The sequence below is a fragment of the Coregonus lavaretus genome (genome assembly GCF_964263955.1).
Source record: "Coregonus lavaretus genome assembly, chromosome: 33".
Lineage (NCBI taxonomy): Eukaryota > Metazoa > Chordata > Actinopteri > Salmoniformes > Salmonidae > Coregonus > Coregonus lavaretus.
The window spans coordinates 17452601-17478060 of NC_140020.1; the positions used below are offsets into that span (position 1 = coordinate 17452601).

Here is a 25460-nt window from a genome sequence, read left to right on the forward strand (position 1 = left end):
GCCTTTAAAGAGCTTGGAAAATTCCAGAAAATGATGTCATGGCTTTAGAAGCTTCTGATAGGCTAATTCACATAATTTGAGTCAATTGGAGGTGTACCTGTGGATGTATTTCAAGGCCTACCTTCAAACTCAGTGCCTCTTTGCTTAACATCATGGGAAAATCAAAATAAATCAGCCAAGACCTCAGAAAAATAATTGTAGACCTCCACAAGTTTGGTTCATCCTTGGGAGCAATTTCCAAACGCCTGAAGGTACCACGTTCAACACCATGGGACCACGCAGCCGTCATACCGCTCAGGAAGGAGACGCGTTCTGACTCCTAGAGATGAACGTACTTTGGTGCGAAAAGTGCAAATCAATCCCAGAAAAACAGCAAAGGACCTTGTGAAGATGCTGGAGGAAACAGGTACAAAAGTATCTATATCCACAGTAAAACGAGTCCTAAATCGACATAACCTAAAAGGCCGCTCAGCAAGGAAGAAGCCACTGCTCCAAAACCACCATAAAAAAACCAGACTACGGTTTGCAACTGCACATGGGGACAAAGATCGTACTTTTTGGAGAAATGTCCTCTGGTCTGATGAAACAAAAATATAACTTTTTGTCCATAATGACCATCGTTATGTTTGGAGGAAAAAGGGGGTTGCTTGCAAGCCGAAGAACACAATCCCAACCGTGAAGCACGGGGTGGCAGCATCATGCTGTGGGGGTGCTTTGCTGCAGGAGGGACTGGTGCACTTCACAAAATAGATGGCATCATGACGAAGGAAAATTATATGGATATATTGAAGCAACATCTCAAGACATAAGTCAGTAAGTTAAACTTGTTCGCAAATGGGTCTTCCAAATGGACAATGACCCCAAGCATACTTCCAAAGTTGTGGCAAAATGGCTTAAGGACAACAAAGTCAAGGTATTGGAGTGGCCATCACAAAGCCCTGACCATAATCCTATAGAACATTTGTGGTCAGAACTGAAAAAGCGTGTGCGAGCAAGGAGGCCTACAAACCTGACTCAGTTACACCAGCTCTGTCAGGAGGAATGGGCCAAAATTCACCCAACTTATTGTGGGAAGCTTGTGGAAGGCTACCCGAAACGTTTGACCCAAGTTAAACAATTTAAAGGCAATGCTACCAAATACTAATTGAGTGTATGTAAACTGACCTTACTACTGATTGTCTGGTCGTATGCCTCCATCAGGAGTCACATACTATGATCAATTACATACCACTTTGTGAACATGGTCGTCGGGTAAGCTTGGCGTCGGGTAAGTTTGGCTTTATACATAGCTTGGGCTTTGTCGAGTAAGGCTTAAACTATGTATTTAGATTGTAGTTAGGTATTGTAGGTAGGTATCGTGGGTTGTTGTATGTAATTATTGTAGGTTAGTACTGTATTCGGCGGTGCCGGGTGTAGCACGAAGCTAGCTAGCTAGCTAACTCACCACCTGGACTAGCTGGCGAGTAGCTATTAGCAACGGTATAGTTGTCTCACGCCTGAGAGTGCTTGTAATTACGCCAGCTGGCTGCCTACAATGATTACATACAAGAACTGCCTACCATTCAGCTGTTTTCTAACCTCATTGTCTGAACCGTTAACGTTAGGTAGCAAGTGGCTACTGTGCTTGAAATTTAGCTAGCTTGTTGCTACCTGGATAGCGACTAGTAAACAATAGCTGGAACGACCGAGCGAACAGACGCAAACTGGCTGAGTCAATTCAGTGGCTAGCTTTGCACTTGGCTAGCTAACAGTAGCTGCTAGGGGTAAGTCATAACCTACACTTGTGTTTTGTTCTTTACATATTGATAGCCCGGGTCGTTCAAGGAATTCGGGACATGGGTGACTAGTTAACGTTAGTTTGGCTCTCTTTGTGTTCGTGCCGTGAAAGGAGGGGTTCTTCTTTGTCTGAAAGCAATGGCTAGCTAGTTTGCTAACTATCCTAGCTAACTAACTGGCTGAATAAGTTGACGACGGACTCGCTCAAGCTGTCAGGACTAACCCACAACGTTAGACACGGACACGAACGATCTGCTTGCGTGTTGATACACTGGTGGTTTGTTGTGGCTGAGTATTGGCGCTAAACCGTGTTGTTGGAGACCGGCATGCTAGCTGGCTGTGGCGTCTTATGACGAGGTGCCCAGACGTTTTTCACGGAATAATACTGCACCTAGTTAGCTAGCTGAATAAACTAAGTTAGTCTATTCCTAGAAAACATTGAACCGCTGTAGTTTACAACAATTATAGTTTCTGAGGTGGAAGTTGGGAGAGTTATATTTGGGAGTTGTGGTGAGGGAGGCCCCGCTCTCTCCTTTCCCAGATGTTTAGTTCATTTCATTCCGATCTCCTCTGCATTATTGTAGCCATCTGCTGCAGCCTGTCAACTATGCCTCTGCCTATCCCTGTTCTCTCCTCTCCGCACAGGCTACACAAACGCCTCACACCGCGTGGCTGCTGCCTCTCTAACCTGGTGGTCCCTGCACGCACAACCCACGTGGAGTTCCAGGTCTCAGGCAGCCTCTGGAACTGCCGTTCTGCTGCCAACAAGGCAGAGTTCATCTCAGCCTATGCTACCCTCCAGTCCCTCGACTTCTTGGCGCTGACGGAAACATGGATTACCACTGAAAACACTGCTACACCTGCTGCTCTCTCCTCGTCTGACCATGTGTTCTCGCATACCCCGAGAGCATCTGGTCAGCGGGGTGGTGGCACAGGAATCCTCATCTCTCCCAAGTGGACATTCTCAATTTTTCCCCTGACCCATCTGTCTATCTCCTCATTTGAATTCCATGCTGTCACAGTCACTAGCCCATTTAAGCTTAATATTCTTGTCATCTATCGCCCTCCAGGTTCCCTTGGAGAGTTCATCAATGAGCTTGACGCCTTGATAAGTTCCTTTCCTGAGGATGGCTCACCCCTCACAGTTCTGGGGGATTTCAACCTCCCTACGTCTACATTTGACTTATTTCTCTCTGCCTCCTTCTTTCCACTCCTCTCCTCTTTTGACCTCACCCTCTCACCGTCCCCCCCTACTCACAAGGCAGGCAATACGCTTGACCTCATCTTCACTAGATGCTGTTCTTCTACTAATCTCACTGCAACTCCCCTCCAAGTCTCCGACCACTACTTTGTATCCTTTTCTCTCTCCCTCTCCTCCAACACTACTCACTCTGCCCCTACACAGATGGTAATGCGCCGTCGCAACCTTCGCTCTCTCTCTCCCGCTACTCTCTCCTCTTCCATCCTATCATCTCTTCCCTCTGCTCAATCCTTCTCCCTCCAATCTCCTGATTCTGCCTCCTCAACCCTCCTCTCCTCCCTTTCTGCATCCTTTGACTCTCTATGTCCCCTATCCTCCCGGCCGGCTCGGTCCTCCCCTCCAGCTCCGTGGCTTGATGACTCATTGCGAGCTCACAGAACAGGGCTCCGGTGACCTTCTCCCTTACCTCACCTCGCTGATCAACTCATCCTTGACCGCTGGCTATGTCCCTTCCGTCTTCAAGAGAGCGAGAGTTGCACCCCTTCTCAAAAAACCAACACTCGATCCCTCTGATGTCAACAACTACAGACCAGTATCCCTTCATTCTTTTCTCTCCAAAACTATTGAGCGTGCCGTCTTTAGCCAACTCTCTTGCTATCTCTCTCAGAATGACCTTCTTGATCCAAACCAGTCAGGTTTCAAGACTGGTCATTCAACTGAGACTGCTCTTCTCTGTGTCACGGAGGCTCTCCGCACTGCTAAAGCTAACTCTCTCTCCTCTGCTCTTGTCCTTCTAGACCTGTCTGCTGCCTTTGATACTGTGAACCATCAGATCCTCCTCTCCACCCTCTCCGAGCTGGGCATCTCCGGCACGGCTCACTCTTGGATTGCGTCCTACCTGACCGGTCGCTCCTACCAAGTGGCGTGGCGAGAAGCTGTCTCCGCACCACGTGCTCTCACCACTGGTGTCCCACAGGGCTCAGTTCTAGGCCCTCTCCTATTCTCGCTATACACCAAGTCACTTGGCACTGTCATATCCTCACATGACCTCTCCTATCATTGCTACGCTGACGACACACAACTAATCTTCTCCTTTCCCCCTTCTGATAACCAGGTGGCGAATCGCATCTCTGCATGTCTGGCAGACATATCAGTATGGATGACGGATCACCACCTCAAGCTGAACCTCAGCAAGACGGAGCTTCTCTTCCTCCCGGGGAAGGTCTGCCCGTTCCATGATCTCGCCATCCGTTGTGTCCTCCTCCCAGAGTGCGAAGAGCCTTGGCGTGACCCTGGACAACACCCTGTCGTTCTCCGCTAACATCAAGGCGGTGACCCGATCCTGTAGGTTCATGCTCTACAACATTCGGAGAGTACGACCCTGCCTTACACAGGAAGCGGCACAGGTCCTAATCCAGGCACTTGTCATCTCCCGTCTGGATTACTGCAACTCGCTGTTGGCTGGGCTCCCTGCCTGTGCCATTAAACCCCTACAACTCATCCAGAATGCCGCAGCCCATCTGGTGTTCAACCTTCCCAAGTTCTCTCACGTCACCCCGCTCCTCCGCACACTCCACTGGCTTCCAGTTGAAGCTCGCATCTGCTACAAGACCATGGTGCTTGCCTACGGAGCTGTGAAGGGAACGGCACCTCCGTACCTTCAGGCTCTGATCAGTCCCTACACCCAAACAAGGGCACTGCGTTCATCCACCTTTGGCCTGCTGGCTCCCCTACCTCTGCGGAAGCATAGTTCCCGCTCAGCCCAGTCAAAACTGTTCGCTGCTCTGGCACCCCAATGGTGGAACAAGCTCCCTCACGACGCCAGGACAGCGGAGTCACTCACCACCTTCCGGAGACATTTGAAACCCCACCTCTTTAAGGAATACCTGGGATAGGATAAAGTAATCCTTCTACCCCCACCCCCCCCCCCCTTTACTCCAACCCCCCCAAAAAATTTTTTTATAATAAATAAAAACATTGTAAAGTGGTTATCCCACTGGCTATAAGGTGAATGCACCTATTTGTAAGTCGCTCTGGATAAGAGCGTCTGCTAAATGACGTAAATGTAAATGTAAATGTAAACTTCTGACCCACTGGGAATGTGATGAAATAAATAAAAGCTGAAATAAATAATGCTCTCTACTATTATTCTGACATTTCACATTCTTAAAATAAAGTGGTGATCCTAACTGACCTAAAACAGGGAATTCTTACTAGGATTAAATGTCAGGAATTGTGAAAAACTGAGTTTAAATGTATTTGGCTTGCTGGGCACTACCCTGTAAACTTTTGACTTCAACTGTATATTGTATGTTTTAAATATTCAAAAACAACAACAAAAAAAAAACAAGCACAGCACTTACACAAATGACTGATGATTGGCTGAGAGAAATTGATGATAAAAAGATTGTGGGGGCTGTTTTGTTAGACTTCAGTGCGACTTTTGACATTATCGATCATAGTCTGTTGCTGGAAAAACGTATGTGTTATGACTTTACACCCCCTGCTATATTGTGGATAAAGAGTTACCTGTCTAACAGAACACAGAGGGTGTTCTTTAATGGAAGCCTCTCCAACAACATCCAGGTAGAATCAGGAATTCCCCAGGGCAGCTGTCTAGGCCCCTTACTTTTTTCAATCTTTACTAACGACATGCCACTGGCTTTGAGTAAAGCTATGTCTATGTATGTGGATGACTCAACACTATACACGTCAGCTACCACAGCAACTGAAATGACAGCAACACTTAACAAAGAGCTGCAGTTAGTTTCAGAATGGGTGGTATGGAATAAGTTAGTAATATTTCAAAAACTAAAAGCATTGTATTTGGGACAAATCATTTACTAAACCCTAAACCTCAACTAAATCTTGTAATGAATAATGTGGAAATTGAGCAAGTTGAGGAGACTAAATTGCTTGGAGTAACCCTGGATTGTAAACTGTCATGGTCAAAACATATTTATACAACAGTAGCTAGGATGGGGAGAAGTCTGTCTATAATAAAGCGCTGCTCTGCATTCTTAACAGCACTATCAACAAGGCAGGTCCTACAGGCCCTAGTTTTGTCGCACCTGGACTATTGTTCAGTCATGTGGTCAAGTGCCACAAAGAGGGACTTAGGAAAATTGCAATTGGCTCAGAACAGGGCAGCACGGCTGGCACTTGGATCTACACAGAGAGCTAACAATAATAATATGCATGTCAATCTCTCCTGGCTCAAAGTGGAGGAGAAATTGACTTCATCACTACTTGTATTTGTGAGAGGTAATGACATGTTGAATGAACCGAGCTGTCAGTTTGAACTACTGGCACACAGCTCGGACACCCGTGCATTCCCATTTACATTTTAGTCATTTAGCAGACGCTCTTATCCAGAGCGACTTACAGTTAGTGAGTGCATACATTATTATTTTTTTCATACTGGCCCCCCGTGGGAATCGAACCCACAACCCTGGCATTGCAAACGCCATGCTCTACCAACTAAGCTACATCCCCACAAGACATGCCACCAGAGGTCTCTTCACAGTGCCCAAGTCAAGAACAGACTATGGGAGGCGCACAGTACTACATAGAGCCATGACTACATGGAACTCTATTCTACATCAAGTAACTCATGCCAGCAGTAAAATTAGATTTAAAAAATACAGATAAAAATACACCTTATGGAACAGCGGGGACTGTGAAGCAACACAAACATAGACACATGCATACAAACACACAATAACATACGCACTATATACACATTTTGTGTTATAGATATGTGGTAGTAGAGTAGAGGCCTGAGGGCACACACGTGAAATCTGTTATGAATGTATTGTAATGTTTTTAAAATTTATAACTGCCTTAATTTTGCTGGACCCCAGGAAGAGTAGCTGCTGCCTTGGCAGGAACTAATGGGGATCCATAATAAATACAAATACAAATGTTCAGGCTTGTAATTACATTATGCTGTAGTATGTACGTCATCACTCCTATAGCTGTTCAACTGCTAAACTAGTTATATCTGTATCTCTCTTGTTCATGCAGCTTCCATATTCTCCTTCCCAGACTCCCTCTGGCCTCCACTCTCCCAGCTGTAGACGTTTGAGTTGTGTGGAGCAACACTTTATAACCTGAGCTCCAGTCCAGGAATTATTGTGGTTGCTCCTAAGTGCCTGCGATACAGGGCAGGGAAAAGAGCCTGTAGAGATGGTAAAGGGTTTTATGCTTAGCTTTTGGCATTCATTCCCTGTGAGAGCTCTGTTTTACAAACCCGTTGCATTTGAGATAAGTGAAAAAGAACCTGGAAGGCATTCGTTTTTTGCATAGCCTCAGGCTAAACCTGCTGCTTACAGAGGCAAAAAACGAAGTAGAAGATATAAAGACTGTGAAAACGCCTGAGAAATGAAACAGCTGTCTTGCGTGTTAGCTAGGTGTCACACTAATGCTGTTGCTGGGCACTACCCTGTCCTCGAACCAAGTTCTGTAAGGCAATTTTCGGACCGAAAAGATAATGCGGGTTCCTGGAATCCTAAATGAAACAGTGAATTAAATGAGAATATAAGTCACACTTTCCAGTCTGTTGGATTTTTGCTGTGGAGATAAAGACACCCTGTTATGTTCTCTCGCTCTTAATCTAATGCAAAAATAATCCCCACCGCTGCCACTGACTGCTCATAGACCCACATAAAATGACATATGCTAGCTTAAGGGAATAGACATTGAAAGTATGAGGTTTATGTAATTGTTATATAATTATTTTATTGTTATATAAAATACTTTTTTATTTAAATGTATGTATCGCAATATGTGTTGGGTTTTAGAGGACAACTCAATGAACTCCTTTTTGATATACATATGAATGTTTTATAGATATATTTTTTGGATTCATATGCTTTCCATGAATATAATGTGATATTAATATTTAATGCTACTGTCCTCTTGAGAGATGAGGAACTCCACTGATTTTGTGACCAAAAATAATCTCCTGTTCACCTCCCCGGATTGAAATTGTGCCGTAAAATGATTTGTCCTGTGACACAACTCCTGGAGCAGCTATACTGCTAAGCAAGTGTGACAGGATCATGTCTAACTATTGTGTAATCTGCTGTGGCCGCTCTATCTTTAAGTACACATCTTTGTGTCTTCTCCTCCCCTGCTCTAGGTGATCCAGGCAGTGTTCTTTGGCGTGTGTGTGCTGACAGACCTGTCCAGCCTGCTGACCAAGGGCAGTGAGAGCCAGGAGCAGGACAGGCAGCTTAGGAAGCTCATTGGCCTGAGGGACTGGATGATGGCTGTGCTTGCCTTCCCCGTTGGAGTGGTGAGCGATAGTCACGACACAACACTAGGCCTGGACCACTGGAATCTGCTCTCAGATCTGTTTGTGTTGTATCGCTACCTCAACAACCATTGAAGTAGACTATACTGTACAGCACAACTAGATCTGGGACTATGATAGTGTCCCTTTTACAGTATGCCAAAGAAGCACAAATTCACTGAGAAAGAAGCAGAAGACACTGTGAATGCTCTGCATTGTTAAGAACTACCTTTCTTACTCTGACAGTCTAGATGCTTGAAACCACAGATCCACAACAAAACCAAATGCTTCCATTCTCGTTCCCTTGTCAAGCATCATTCATGGATAGAAGAAAGATATTTGAAGAAACAGCTGATACACCAGAATATGCGCTTCCCTGCAAGTATCCTCAGTGTGGCATAAAATACTACAGCTTCACTGATGTATCTGAGAAGTAGAACAGAAACTCAACAACTCCACATACTAAACAAGTGTCTGTTTTTCTTCTACGTCGCCAGACACATGCTAGTCTTTAGTCTATATGTAGGTCAGCCAAATCCAGGCTTGTCGCAGGTGAAACCGAAAGGCGGACGGAAAGGAAAAGTCCCCTAGCTAGCCTTCCGTTTGAGTCAGTGGACACCTTTCCCTGGTGCATACTGCTGCCTGTGGCCTATCTGGACTGCACTGGCCTCTGGGAGGGCATTTGCATATGTAGGGACACCGAGTCACATTGTCTTGGATGCAGCACGGCCCATTCGCTTTGCAAATGCCAAGTCATCTATCAGGACAGGTGTCATGTGACGGCCTTGGAGGCAGCGGGTAGACAGCGGAAAGGCAACAAGCGGCAGACCAGAGGGCTGAGCCCTGGGAGAAAAAGGAAACTGTGTTTGTCTTGCTTTTATATGCCCTTGTGTCCGTGATCGCCATCTGATAATTACTCAGAACATATTTCAATTGGATCTTTGCTGCAGTCTCTTTTTTCTGTTGCAGGAAGAGGTGATGTTTTAGTTTCATACAGTGAGGTGGTGGCGAGGGGCCAGGGTGCCCAGGCAGCAGGCGTTGAGGGGTTCGTACAGAGGTGTGTATTTATAAGGTACTGGGCCTTATAAATATTTGAAATATAGTGGGAAGATACTGGTTGTCAATATGCTGGTTTTTCCAGGCCTCGAGCCAAAAGAGAGGGGCATCATTTCATGTTCACTAACTTTGGCCTAGTCACTGTGTAATAAGGAAGAAGAACATCGCATGTCATGTCATCATCATGATATATATTTTTAACATGGTCTATAGTGAAATAGGGACAGGTGTGTTCTATGTATCACAGTCCCTGTTTACCATAGATCATGTGATGTGTGCTGTGACCGGAGTTTGATCCTGTGTTCTTCTGGATAGGTACCCTTACACAAAACAGACAGTCAGACGTGGTTTTCGTACATTCGACCAAAAGGGCCAACACTAATTTTGAAGTCGCAGGCGGGGCTTACCTCATCACGTGACCATGAGCAACCATGACCGATTCATGTCCGCTACACTTTGACATGTGCATTTTCACATTTAAATGTCAACTAGGACTGTCAAACGATAAAAAAATGTAATCGAGTTTATCGCAGGATTTGCTGTGATTAATCACGATTCATTGCAAATTCATAATTTGCTCAAATTGAGCTGTAATTTAAGATTTATTTATACAAAAAGCATTAAAAGAATATTAGCAAAATCAGGTAAATCGATAAAGACACTTTCTTTAACCTCAAAGTCAACTTGTTTTGACATTTCATTGTTGTTTTTAGCTATATATATTATGTATTTTGGATGTTTTCAGTATATTTTGAATGCTTTCAGACTAAAATTACAACAGGTTAACTCGAGTTAACTGATCAACTCTGACAGCGCTAATTTTAACATGTTAAAAAGGATAGATAATAGGCCTCCCGAGTGGCGCAGCGGTCTAAGGTACGGCATCGCAGTGCTAGAGGCATCACTACAGACCCGGGTTCGATCCCAGGCTGTGTCGCAGCCGGCCTCCATGAGGTGGTGCACAATTGGCCCAGTTAGGGGAGGGTTTGGCCGGCCGGGATGTTTTTGTCCCATGGAGCGCTAGCTTCTCTGTTCTTTTCACTGGGCTTCTTCCAACGGTCACTGACCAACGTATGAAGAATAGAGGCGTGCGCCTTCAGCAGTAACACTCCAAATGGATGGCTCAGAAATAAAAAATCATACATTTTAACAGGTAGGCTAAATTACCTTGTTACAGAATGCCATTGAAGAAATTTGCAAATCTATATGTGAAAACACTGCTACTACTGCAACATGTTAACACCATCTTTTCACATGACACTATTTCACCACCACAGGTGAACTTGCAATTCCATATGTGAAAGTTATATTTTCAAACGCAGATGTTTCTTACATGTGAAACTGCAAATTATATTTTCATGTGATTAATTTTCACAATTTCACATATGAACTTGCAATTCCACAAAGAAAGATTAACAAGTGAAACCGCAAATTTCACATGAGGTGAAAACATGTTTTTCTTCTCACGTGAAAAGAGTGTTGACATGTGAACTCTAAATTTAACACGTGAAATTTAAGCTCAACATGTGAAAACCGCTATTTCACATGTGAAAATGCGATTTCACATGTGTTTTTTTAAAGAATAGGCTGTAATACATGAGTCATCAGAGAAGCAGAGCAGCGAGAGAGAGAACACACGCTGCTCCTTAGGTGTCCTCTTAAAAACCAGGGACCAGTTGCTAGCGTCATCGTCACAGAGCAGTGCAGGCTGCTATATGATAAGCCACTTGGCACCAGCCCCTGTCTGAGAGTTGGCCATGCAGTTCAGTTTACACACAACACAATGGATGTCATTAGCGTCGCGGCTAATGCCGGGAAAACGAGCTCCAGTCGATGGTGATGCTTGGTAATGATAATATACGTGTATCTCTAGACTGTGTATGCTCTAGTGTGTGTGTGTGTGTGTGTGTGTGTGTGTGTGTGTGTGTGTGTGTGTGTATTCTCCCTGAATTGGTCGGGTATGAATGCATCCCTGGCAGGGTCGAGCGCACCTCTTCATTCTTCCCACCTCGCCACACGATGAAAGAGGAGAGTGTTCCATCAGGGCACAATATCGGGGGCATCTCACATGCATCCGTCTGAAGCGCAGATGGTAGGCCAGGTAATTCCATCCCCCTAACTGGGCTGTGGATGGTTTGGCTCCTGGACAGGCCTGAAGGCCCCTGACGGGGCCAGGTGTGGTTTCCCTACGGGCCCGATGACATGGAGCCCATGCAGCTAAAAAGGCTGAGGGTGTGGAAATGTGAAATGTCTAAATAAACTACCTGTCTCAGACCGAGTCCATTTACTCGCACTCTGCACCTTGGAGAGGAAATAAGAAATGCTGTTTCTCGCTTTCGAGGGGCTTTAATAAGCTGCTCCCTCAGAGTCAATGCTCTCCATTCAGCAGGCCTGCCTGCCGTGGCCTTGTAACGCAGCATGTTTATTTGGCTACATTTGGCCATCGGAAACTTACTGGAAAAAGTAGATCCAGCTAAATACTGTGAGAATACGAAGCAAAACAGGATTCTGTCACATCGCTAATCGAGGTTGATTAATGCAAATAGGTTGGGTAGTTCGGTATGGTCAGTAGAAGTTAGAACTGTCTGGATCAAAGAGATTACGGGCAGAACTGGAATTCGTTCACCGAGGAAGCTGCTCCACTCCATGGAGCTGGAACTTCAAATAGCCCCTTTCAAAGCCTGTACACTTGACAATAACATGCTTGTTTTTGCAGTGCGTTTGATCTCCTCTACAAGCTTACTACTGTCCTTCCTACAGGGGGCATACAGGGCTTGTGGAGAAGCGTCAGGATAAGAGACAAGGAGCGGAGAAGAAGTCAGCTCTTAGGGATTAATTATGGTATGCTGATATGAAAACATTAGCCCCAGAACTGTCGCTTCGCCTCACCTCACGGCGGCATGGTGGGCTTAGCTAGCTCGCCTCGTTGTTAGTCTGAGAGTGCCAGGCAGCCTGCCTTTGAAGGAGGAATGGATAGAGGAGATAGCTAGTGCTCAGGTCAGAGGCTGATATCTCTGTGCTCCAAGACTGTCCTCAGAGGAACAGACTGTGGGGGCGGCTGGGTCAAGCTCAACCCGGGCCAGGTCAGGCCAATTAGGAAACCTCAGGGAGAGACAGGGAAGAGAAGGGCCACAACAGAACCAGGGGATTTCCTAGGTATATAATGACCTGAGGTATACTGCGTATCCAGAGGGTGTAAATCGGGGGTGAGACAGGGAGGTTACAAATAGACCATTGCATTGCCATTCAAATTACGGACATATTTATCTTGTCTGAAAAATATGACATGATAATATAATATGAAGACCTAGATTTGAAAACATAATTTACCATACTTAGATAATTTTTTCATCTCCCCTTTGGATAGGTTGAACTATATTTTCTTGGCATAACATGGGCAGCATGTAAACATTCATGGTTATTTGACCCCCTGGGCCCATAGCTTCTCCTGGCTCTCTCTGTGACACAGGGTGATATATGACAGGGCATACATAGCTGGATGGTGTGTCCTATGACATGGCTCAAGGTGTTGTACGTTTGGGTGTGTAATGGTATGTCTGTCACATATTTATAGACTACCACAACCTCACATTGTGCAATATTCCAACCTAGTATTTCCAGCACAAAACATTAACTTGCAACAAATATATCTATGCCAAGTGCAGTGAAGTTTAACTTTGAATTAGTCCTATGTCTCCTATGTCCTCACTATATATCCTATGTCCTCACTATGTCTCCTATGTCCTCACTATGTATCCTATGTCCTCACTATGTCGCCTATGTCCCTGTCTCTCTGCAGTTTGTGGTGACCATGTTCTGGGCCCTGTACTTGTATGACAGAGACCTGGTGTACCCCAGACTGCTGGACAACTTCATACCCCAGTGGCTCAACCACGGCATGGTGAGTACTGTCTGTCTACTATACTGTTCCCAGACCTGTCATAGCATTACTCTGTTACATTATTCAGTATGGCTAGTACAGGGTGTCTAAAAAGAGCAAGAATAAGATAATGGTTGTGCCATGTTGTCCCATTTTTGTAAAAAATTCATACATTTTTGCCCAAAAGACAAATGTTATTTAGTCCCAAAGATAAATGTTATTTCACCTACCACACTTCTATGTGGTCATATCTGTCATTTAACAAAATCATTTATCACAGTTAATACGAACATTTACTCCAGTTGAGGTATTTATTATAGACCATAAGCATTTTCCCATCTCTATTTAAGAACCCACTCAGTAAATAAATAGACATTTGAGAGCATATCTGGAGCCCCAGACATTAGTCACAGTGGACAATGGGCAGCTAATGGTGCCTAAACGCTTCCTATAATAGCAGACAAGTAGCGAGGCACATTTTGTTCCCCTCAATAACCTTCTCTATGGTTATATTGACGTCAGCAGTCAAAACAATGGGAAGAGGTTGTTCAACTGCTGATATCAATCAGGTGGAACTGAAGCCCTCCTGCTGGCACAATTACATGATAGGCTTGTTATTCTAGCAGGTGAGACTGGTGAATGATGGCTGTGTTCGGTGTGTGTGTGTGTGTGTGTGTGTGTGTGTGTGCGCGCTGCATGTCTTTTGGGTCCACAATCACATCCCATTCCTACAACAAGAATCAAGCCTCCAGCTGTGTGCATAGACAGTGTATGTAAGGTAAATAAGTCTCAATGGATGTCTTGATGGATGCGACATAATGTAGTAGTCTGTGTCATGGCTAGCAACCAATAATAGTACACAGACTGGTTGCTATGTAACAATAACTGTTCACAAAGACTCTGTAAGCAATAATACATTATGTGTAAGCAATTTGGGTTGAAGTGTATGTAAATGTCCAAAGCATTACAAATGATGATATTAATTGGTGTTTAATGGGCCGTACTACCGAATATCAGCATATATTTTTCAGTCAAACCTTGGAATAAAGCCTTGTTTAGATTGTAACTATGGATATGCAATCTTTCCATTCAGTGGGGATCACGTGAGAGATAAATCGCATCATTTTCTAGCGCCGCTATGCAAAAGTGCCGGTCTCATATCCTCAAGCTTATTACCCTGAACCATATCCACAGCAGTCAGGAGTGTTGTTTGTTGTGTGTGTTGGAATCTGTGTTGCTATGGTCAATTCAAGTCCCAATTGCTCGGATCAAACACAAACAGATCAAGACTCTTATGAGTTTACAAATCAGGACGAGATGTTACCCAGCGCCTCAACAATCATGTTGGTCCACATGATTGTTCAACCCAGAACAGACACACTCACAGAGAGTGGCCTGGCCTCCAGTCCTGCTACATTTACATTTTAGTCATTTAGCAGACGCTCTTATCCAGAGCGACTTACAGTTAGTGAGTGCATACATTTTTTCATACTGGCCCCCCGTGGGAAACGAACCCACAACCCTGGCGTTGCAAGCGCCATGCTCTACCAACTGAGCTACACAGGGCCATGTTGCTAAGGGCCGACCCCAGGAAAAAACCACAACGGGTCCAACAGCTGAAAACAATTCATGATATGCAAACCTTCCAGATATGTGAGCGCTGAGCACTGGACTGGTGACAACTGCAGCAGCAGAGTTACTCCATAATAAATATTTTGCCACATTCCATGGTACCGCATTTGTTTGTTTACCCCCGCTGCCACGGCAACTGTCTCCCGCTCCCTTTTGTGTGAGGAGGGAGTGACCGGACCCTGTTACTGTTTGGCAGCAGGGCCTGGCCCGTGACTGCTATTACAGTTCACTACAGAGCAAGAGAGCCTGGCCTAGTTCAGCCCTATATATCTATCTCCTCATCACACTGCATATCACAGGGCTGCTGGTTGAAGATTCAAATATGCAGGCAGCAGGAAGTAACAGAGGAGAGGAAGGCAGGCGAAAGGTATTTTGCACCCTGTCTACCACACAATGAAGCCTTGATTCACACAGAGTGATGCAGGGGAGAGAGGTGTTGATAGAAACCTAGTCACACCTTTCCCTCAGCGTGGGAGATATGACAGACCATCCTCACACAGTCCCTGACACAGTATACTGCAGCACACAGACCTAGAAATAACGTTATTCAGGGAATGCACAAAGAGAAGACAGTCATGTTTTATAGACTCTGTAAGGAGTGTTCTGATTACTATGCTGTTGGTACAGCATGTAGTACTGTCAAAATGATATCCCACTGAATGCCCTAGTAACGTTCTGTTAATTTATGCAGAATATCCCCCCCCCTGAATATTAATTTCAAGTTCACGAAGTAAAGAGAGACGTGACTTCAAAAGTGTGCCATGGAAAGTGTAAATCTGCCATCAAGAGATTTGCCTTCAAGAAGATACACAAAGGCAGAGAAAATAAACCAGTGTGAATTCTGGAGCATTTGTCACCAAAGCGAGAATAGACGGAACAGTTTTCCTCAGCACATGTTTTGATGTTGTCAAACCCCGGTGCTGCATGTTTGGCAAGCTTAACAGGCCTCCCTTAATGTGGCTGTGACAATTAGGGCAGAGTCACTTCATCGCCACTTAAACAGTTAGGCGTTGCGCGTTCTCTGTGAGAGTTCCAACGATCCGCCAGGAGGCAGTTTACCTGCGTCAAACTCGCTTCGACAATAATCCACATCTTCACTATGTAATTAGTGGGCTGCCGAGAGAGGGCTGTCTCTGGACTGTAATGTTAATGCCAGACATCTCTCACCACGAACAGTCCAGGTTCAAAGCAGCTCAACGCACATCAATGCTGCAAGTAAACATCTTACATTTACCCAGAGGGATACGTATGTAGGGAAGGTGCCAGCTGGCTATCAATGTCCTGGTTCACAATAACAATGAGAGACAGAAACCGACAAAACAAGTGGAAGATTGAGAGAAACAGACAAGTTGGAGGTATTCTATTCTTGTTGGGCCCCTGTGGTGTTCGAAGGAAGCCTCTCTCTCCCGCTCTCTCTCTGTCAGGACAGCCTTATATTTCATTCAGCAGGTCAGTTCAGGGGACGTTTAAATGACACTGTGCCTTGAGATGAACCTCATTGTGTGCTGGGGCCTTTATGACTGATTATACCCCCTACGTCTCAGCCAGGCCTTTAGTGGCGCTGCCAAGTGTAAAGCCAGGGGACAATTTGATACACCACAGCACCCTTTCCACAAGAGCAGCCCTCTGATTCCCCCACATCAACTATTCATGTCCCTTCTCTTTTACTTTGGTATGTTCCCTCTCTATCTTCCTTTGTCATGTGTATTTATTTACCTAAAGTGGAAATGTATTTGGATTATTTTTAAGTGTTCATCACAGATGGTTGTACCAATAATGATTGTAACAATATCACCTCCTCATAGAGCCCCACAATGGAGGTGTCATAATACCCATAAAACGTAGCGGTCAAACAGGGAAATGGTTCCAATCGTTTCTCCAGCATTCATAGGGGATTTTAGAAACACTTAAAATAAGGGCTGTGCTTCGTGTAGGCTTACCCTGGCGTGACATTTAGATAACCATGTAAATCTCTCTCAGACAAGGTTACTTTTATCAATATATTCGGCTCTATTTACTCTCAGAATCCGAAAATGCTAATTAGCATCAAAGTAGACGTCATGGCCTCCCGAGTGGCGTAGTGGTCTAAGGCACTGCATTGCAGTGCTAGCCACTAGAGATCCTGGTTCGAGTCCAGGCTCTGTCGCAGCCGGCCGCCACCGGGAGACCCATTGGGCGGTGCAGAATTGGCCCAGCGTCGTCCAAGTTAGGGGAGGGTTTGGCCAGCAGGGATGTTCTTGTCCCATCGCGCACTAGCGACTCCTGTGGCGGGCTGGGCACAGTGCACGCTGACACGGCCGCCAGGTGTACGGTGTTTCCTCCGACACATTGGTGCGGCTGGCTTCCGGGTTAAGTGGGCATAGTGTCAAGAAGCAGTGCGGCTTGGCAGGGTCGTGTTTCAGAGGACGCACGGCTCTCATCCTTCGCCTCTCCCGAGTCCGTACCAGAGTTGCAGCGATGGGACAAGACTGTAACTACCAATTGGATACCACGAAATTGGGGAGAAAAAGGGGTATAAAAAAAAAAAGACTACAAATCCCTGCAAGCTCCTGCATGTCATTTCTAGCTGACACCTTTGCTAACAGGTATTGTGTTAATTTAAAACTTGCACAAGACAGTTCACAGAATTGTACATTTAAAGAAATATCCACTTTAGAAGCTAATTAGCATTGAATTTTGGTAGGGTAAATACAGGGAATATACTGATAAAAGTCACCATGTCCTAGAGAGATTTACACAGTTATCAAAATGTCACACCAGGGTAAGCCTACACGAAACACAGCCCTTATTTTAAGTGCTTCTAAAATCCTTATGGGAAAAATGAGTGGTGGAAAAATGATTGGAACCATTTCCTTCTTTGACCGCTAGGTTTTATGGGTATTATGACTCATACTGTGGTACTCTATTCCCAACTGTGTATCTCTATATACAGTATAATGCTATATTTTCTCCCTGACTCTGTCTCTTAGTTTTGAAGTTAGTACAGTGTCTTACAGAGAGCGACTGGACTGAAGAGGCTGTAAACTCTGCAGACTGCCCTCCTAAACTGTGTCTGAACTGTTTGTGGCGTTTCAGTCCAATTCCTTGTGCTGGATTTGCGGGCAGTCATTAAGAGTGGAAAATAGCAGTGCCCACAGACAAATGTGGAATGGGCCCTTTGCAGAGGAGAAGATTGTCTCTAACTGTAAGCTCCTGCTGTGACTTTGGGGTTTGTTTAGATTGTGGGACGGTGGAGATGGCCATTTAAAGTAACAGTCTTTACAGTCCCTACTGGAACTCTTGTGAAAGTAGAGGTCTCTGTCAGTATGGCTGCAATCGATCAACGTCCTCTCCAGTATACTGCTGGGATGATTGCGGCTTCCAATGCACTCTAATGGTGTCCACATTCTTGATAATGACATGTTTGGTTTACCAACATCTGAGGAGCTACATCTCTGGAGTTAACACACAGTCTAAGTTCAACCAATGGTATTACCCAGACCAAGGAGAAGACACTTGTACTATAAGAAACATATGTGTTTGTGTAAGTCGACTGTTTTCAGAACTCTTATGCACTTCTCATTCCATACTGTACATTTGGATCCAGAGATGTTTTTGGCGCAGCCTCAAGAACGCAAGCACAGACGAGACGAACACCCCATCCATAATGAGAAAGACGTAGCTAGGCGTAGCCCAGTGTCAACCAGACTCTACCATTGTTACAGCACTGCAGCTCCCACTTAAATCATTCCGTTAAAGGCAAGACTCAAGTTCTAAACTCTGTGGTGCTTCCTATGTCTTGGACTGATAAAACATCACAGGTACAGTCCAGGTAAGAGATAGGTGGCTGTAATAAGATTGCCCCCTGGTGGGCATTGCCCAGGTAGCTACCTGGGACATGGCTACATGAATGAACGTTTATTGGCTTACATGATACCGTTTTATTGCAGGTATCAAAGGCAATTGTGGGTCCTCCTACATTTTGACCTTGACATAATTTCGACCTGTTATAGGGCCTAGTGTTCCCCACATTATCTGATGGCTAGACCAATCACTCAGGGCAGTCCCACTGAATTCCCTATGTAATATCATAATGTAGATAGGTAACTCTTCTTTGGGGAGTTCTTATATACGATGTTCGGTGTGACCGAGATGGCAGCACAGCAATGTATCTCTCTGGATAGAAGTCTAGTAGTCCCAGTGGAGGTATTAAAGGTAGCTGGGTGCAATCATTGTGCTTTAGTATACACCAGGGTACTTGAGAATGCATAACACTGTCCTATAACCTGACTGAGCATGTCTGTAACTGGTCCACTCTATGGAAACAACCAACCCCAAACCACACTCACCTCAGCTTGCTTGATCTTCCACTGCTTGTTGATGTTTTCTCTGCCTGCCATTATACAGTCATGTAAGTGTTAACTTTTACACGCTAACTACCTGCAGCCTTCTAGAAAAACTGGAAAGTGACAGATGGGATCGGCTGTTATTACTGGCAGGTGTCCAATATCTCACTAAGGACATACTGTACCTTAGTCTTATGTAAGACCTGCTCAGTTGGGGCTGATATGGCAGAGGGAGGAGAAGACAAGTGAAGAATAAGAGAAAGGCAGGCAGACGTTCTTATATGACTCAGCTCCCCTGTGTTCTTCCAGAGAACACAATGGGTCAGTTTCATTTTGACTAATGCCCAGTAAGGACAGTTGGTCAAAACAACTAATTGTGATTGGCTCGAGGCTATAGTGATGACAACACAAGGTCAGAGGTGCCATCTATGTATTGAGGGGCCTGTGGTCTATAACCCTACCACTCTAGAGGGTGACCTTCACCCCCTTGCACTTTCTATTTCATCCCTCCATCCCAGTGCTGGCCTCTGCTAACTGGCCTGTCCTGTCCTCAGGGTTAGGTCAAAGGTCATGGCCTCAGCTGGCATGAAGAGTTAAGCACATCATCACTACCCAGCGTGCCCACGGTAGCGCTGAGCAGCCCTGCCAGGCAGGGAGCCAGCAGAACAGCCCTAACAGTGGTGCCAGGAGTATTCATCCACGACGGCCTGTCATAACATGATAATCACATCAAGAATGCCAGCAGAACCCAGTGTTCTGCTCCCATACAGTGCAATCATTCTCCTTCCTAATGGGAGACATTACACAGAAACCCAATCCCCAGTGGGAGAACCAAACGGCTGTGCTGCTGCTCTAGCGTCACAGGATAGCTTTCATTTCTTCACGCTGATGATGCTTTACCGAATTAGATGTTGAGGCGAAGTCAAATGCAGTCATTTTTCAGTGCATAAGGAGGGAGAGATTGTTGCTTGTTTAATTTGTATAACACAGGACATCTTAAACTCTGCTCTGTTGTAAGTCATCATAACAGAAGCCTCTGTGTACTGTTTGTCATGCCTCGGACAATATCCTTCAAGATTCTGCCAAGAAGTGCATGTCATAAAAAAAATAAGATCTCCTCCCTCCACCCCCAATAACGTCCTATCCCTCCACAGAGAAACCCACCCCACCTGAAATGTACATTAGGATAAGCCTAGCTTCTCAAGCTGAAGGAAAACAATGCCTCTCTCGAAAGTCTCCCTGTTTAGATCCTCTTCCTGGGAAGGCCAATAAAACCAAGAGGAGCCTATAAAACATAGTGTAACATTTTTCACGGAGACCTCGTGGGGCTGCCATGAACTGTTCTTTATATCACAAACATATTGTGGAGGGGAAAAAGGAGGGAGGGGATGGGGAAATGTAGCAGAGGAGTGCAGAAAAAAAATAACCTGGCATCATTAGCTACTCAGCAGTAAGCCTCTCCCCGTAAACTTTGACTTGCTTATTTGGTTTAAGAGACGTTGGCCGTCGCTCAAACGTTTTCACATCTGCTGAAATGTGTTTGGTTCAGGGTTCCAGAAATGGGTTTCGGAGTGCAGATGAGCCTGGCCGCGAAACCAAGTAGGCGGCCAATTTCACCGGGCGTCAGGAGGTTTTAAGAGTGTTCTCTGTCTGCTACAGTTACACTGAAAGAGTTGCGCATCCCAACAGACTTGTTAAAATAGCAGGTGAACTGCAAATGCGCACAGCTGATGTGTCTGGATGGTAGTCAGTCAAACAGACGAGCATGTTGTTGTTCGATGCATGAAGAAGCTTTTTAATATAGCCCATCAGACACAAGTGTGATGCCACTATTAGAGATCCATCTGATACTCTGAGAAATAATATACATCATTATGGGACCTCCATTTATTCAAATGGAGCTAATTAGCTGATATGAAAGTATAAAAGTAATTCCTTAATGTGATCACAGAGGGGCCATTCTAATGAGGGAGGTCCACTCTTAGCCCTATCGTACAAGAGAACATAACATGGGGTCTGTGTTTGGCTCTGCTGGGTATTTTTGGAAGAGGCCCTGTGAGTGTCAGCACTGTCCCAGCCTGCATGTTAGGGGGCAGAGGCAGGGAGGTGACAGGTGTTCATGGTTGACAGGTGTCCAGCTGACAGCTCCTCCACGGGAGGCCCGTGAGCCGTGGGGCCTCTCTACCCCAGCTCTCATCACCTCTGGCCTGGCCACTGCCTATGGAGCCTCAGCCTGTCCTGTCACGGACACACACACAGTGGTGATGAGCTGAAGAGGCTCGTAGGGGGCACAGAGCTGCTCCCCCTGCCACCCCGACTGCAGGGCCCTCATCAGAGACACTTCCTCTAGTGTCAGAGTGGATAATCGATATTTGAGTGTGTTTGATGTTTTTTAAACCTTCGGGCAAGAAAGTGAGCGATTACAAGATGATGAGGGCTGTGGACATCTGCAGACTCAGCTGAAACCGACTAGCTCCTGACTGACCTTATTTAAGTGAAAACAGAGAAGCAACTCATTGTTAAACACTTTAATGCAGTGCTCTCAGAGCCCTGTCTGCCGTGCAAATGCTTACTGTGGGGGAACATTTTGAGGGGAGATTTTGCTGAAAATAATCTGATTCTACCTTGCTGCTTGGGCCAGCTGTGTGTGAAGTGGGAGAACAGATGTGCACTGTGTCTGAGCGAGACAGATTCAGTTAGCCGGAGAGAACCAACCCAGCTTCTCCAACAACCCAGGGAGGGAAGGAAAGAGATAGAGAGAGAGCGAGAGAGAGAGAGAGAGAGACAGAGAGAGACAGAGAGAGAAAAAAAGAGAGAGGTGGAGAGTGAAGATAGAGAAAGAGTGAGAGAGAGAGAACACGAGTGTTCAATGGTATTGATTCTCCACCAGAAAAACAATCCTTTCCCGTTTAAAGTGTGCTCTGCACTGCTATTTCCTTCTGGTTTGCAGACTGCTGGGGGATTACTTAAAAAAGGTCAATAATTGCAGGTCCATTTTTCTGGACGCTAATATTTCAGGGCAGTTTGAGGCGCAGTGGTGTACAATATCATGATTGAGTCGCCGACCACGTTGAGCCTGGAAAAGTTACTAGGTTAAGTTCCCCAGTTCAAACCCTGTCATTAAAACGGGTGCATAGCTGGCTCACTAGCTCATCCTTGACAACTGGGAAAATATTTACTCATCTCAAGTCTGTGAATGGTGGCCGTTTCACAGCTTGCTTTTTTTGCCCATTGTTCCCAAAGCCGGTGTAAAGCTTATTGCGTGAGTAAGACGGTTAGAGAAACACAATTTGTTATTACGTTGAATTACAAAGTCCTTTAGTGTGTCTCTCTGCTTTAGCAGTACATTTCCAAACATCTGTGAGCATGCGTTCACACCCCTGTTGGTGAGATGGCAGCAGGTGAGGTGTGATGCAGCCGCGCATTCAACGCCGAGCGTTGGCTCCTCAACGCATAATACGATTGTGAAGTCTTGACACTTCGCTTTCTCACATAAACAGTAATTTCTCATCTGCTTCTTGGCATTTTCGGAGCACAGTAAGGCCTGCTCCTCTCTTCCTCTCTCTTTTTTTCTCCCCAGTATTTGTGTTTGACATGGCCTATCCTGTTTTAGCCCTGGACCACTTGAGTGAATTGCGCTTATTTTGTAAGAGGGGATTTTCCACAGACAGTACTGGCATCCAGACCACAGGTCACTGAGAGCTCCTCAATCTGGTGGTCAGAGAGAGAGTGAGAGACACAGAGACCATCATATTATATGAATGTGGGGGGCCACAAAACAAGGCTAAAATAAAACATGGTGTCATTTGAAATCCTGGATACAGACTTGGGGGCGGGGGTTGAAAAATGCACTGACCGGCCATATCAATTGATTTCCACCCCGTCCGGACTGAGAGGAGCTGAAAGGAGAGGAGCAGGGACACAAACCGAACAGGCTCTCCTTATCAGCCTTGGTGTTTGCGGTATAATGGGAATGAGCATACCCCTGAAGGTATTTGCTAGAGATTGTGTTGCTGACAGGGGAAGAGGGGCTATGGGGTCATGTGAGCCCTCTGTTGACTGGGAGCTGCTGAGAGTGTGTTGCGTGGGTTGGCGGAGGGTGGGCAGGTGGTGGAGGGCGGCTGGAGGGAGCAGTGTGGGGGGAACAGCGTGGGGAGGGGGGAGTGAACTCTACACCCGACCTTGGGAGGGAGCGCTATTTCCGTCACAGTATACCCTCTGGGAGCCCTTCACCAGTCCAACAGGCATCCCATCCCGTCCACTGCAGCAAAATAACTCTGGTGTCCACAATCCCACAATGCCCTGATGGCAGAACACACACAAACACATACACGGCCTGGCCAGGCAGGGAGGGAGGGAACAAGGCGACAAGGGGACAAGGGGACAAGGGGAGAGCTCATGACACTAAGTACACAGGGTGAAACAAGTGACTTAAGCATGTCAGGCATCTTGTCCCTGATTAGAAAGGGAACTGAGAGCCCAGTCAATAATTCATGCTCCATCTATACGTGACAGAGGACGTGGAGGGGAGGGTCACTCTCACCTCCCAGTGTCAGCTAACCTACTGAAGGTTCACTCACCATAGGGGGGTAAGAAAAGCCACCGTGTCCCCAGTGTTTGCAGTGTTTGTACATACAGTCGTGGTCAAAAGTTTTGAGAATGACACAAGTATTGGTCTTCACAAAGTTTGCTGCTTCAGTGTTATGAGATATTTTTGTCAGATGTTACTATGGTATACTGAAGTATAATTACAAGCATTCCATAGTCTCAAAGGCTTTTATTGACAATTACATTAAGTTTATGCAAAGAGTCAATATTTGCAGTGTTGACCCTTCTTTTTCAAGACCTCTGCAATCCGCCCTGGCATGCTGTCAATTAACTTCTGGGCCACATCCTGACTGATGGCAGCCCACTCTTGCATAATCAATGCTTGGAGTTTGTCAGAATTTGTGGGGTTTTGTTTGTCCACCCGCCTCTTGAGGATCGACCACAAGTTTTCAATGGGATTAAGGTCTGGGGAGTTTCCTGGCCATGGACCCAAAATGTCGATGTTTTGTTCCCCGAGCCACTTAGTTATCACTTTTGCCTTATGGCAACGTGCTCCATCATGCTGGAAAAGGCATTGGTCATCACCAAACAGTTGGATGGTTGGGAGAAGTTGCTCTCTGAGGGTGTGTTGGTACCATTCTTTATTCATGGCTGTGTTCTTAGGCAACATTGTGAGTGAGCCCACTCCCTTGGCTGAGAAGCAACCCCACACATGAATGGTCTCAGGATGCTTTACTGTTGGCATGACACAGGACTGATGGTAGCGCTCACCTTGTCTTCTCCGGACAAGGTGTTTTCCGGATGCCCCAAACAATCGGAAAGGGGATTCATCAGAGAAAATTACTTTACCCCAGTCCTCAGCAGTCCAATCCCTGTACCTTTTGCAGAATATCAGTCTGTTCCTGATGTTTTTCCTGGAGAGAAGTGGCTTCTTTGCTGCCCTTCTTGACACCAGGCCATCCTCCAAAAGTCTTCGCCTCACTGTGTGTGCAGATGCACTCACACCTGCCTGCTGACATTCCTGAGCAAGCTCTGCACAGGTGGTGCCCCGATCACGCAGCTGAATCAACTTTAGGAGACAGTCCTTGCGCTTGCTGGACTTTCTTGGGCGCCATGAGGCCTTCTTCACAACAATTGAACCTCTCTCCTTGAAGTTCTTGATGATCCGATAAATGGTTGATTTAGGTGCAATCTTACTAGCAGCAATATCCTTGCCTGTGAAGCCCTTTTTGTGCAAAGCAATGATGACGGCATGTGTTTCCTTGCAGGTAACCATGGTTAACAGAGGAAGAACACTGATTTCAAGCACCACCCTCCTTTTAAAGCTTCCTCCGTCTGTTATTCTAACTCAATCAGCATGACAGAGTGATCTCCAGCCTTGTCCTCGTCAACACTCACACCTGTGTTAACGAGAGAATCACTGACATGATGGCAGCTGGTCCTTTTGTGGCAGGGCTGAAATGCAGTGGAAATGTTTTTTGGGGATTAAGTTCATTTTCATGGCAAAGGGGGACTTTGCAATTAATTGCAATTCATCTGATCACTCTTCATGACATTCTGGAGTATATGCAAATTGCCATCATCAAAACTGAGGCAGCAGATTTTGTGAAAATGTGTATTTGTGTCATTCTCAAAACTTTTGACCACGACTGTACTTACGTTCTCTTTGTCACTTAGAGTTGTTGCCACAAGCACAGAAATCAAGTGCCTCAGCTGATATTGTACCAATTAGATTAATCACTCTAC

At 45.6% G+C, this 25460-nt stretch overlaps 1 protein-coding gene across 1 annotated transcript in view; it reads left to right on the forward strand.

Moving 5' to 3' along the window:
* LOC311108492 (androgen-induced gene 1 protein-like) overlaps window positions 1–25460 on the forward strand; it is a gene marked incomplete at its 5' end in the record, with an annotated part of 48193 nt that overhangs the window by 11865 nt on the left and 10868 nt on the right. The window contains 2 exons of the mRNA XM_084151124.1: window positions 8121–8276; window positions 13129–13230. Coding sequence (XP_084007250.1) covers window positions 8121–8276; window positions 13129–13230 — 258 coding nt within the window. The remainder of the gene's footprint in view (window positions 1–8120; window positions 8277–13128; window positions 13231–25460) is intronic.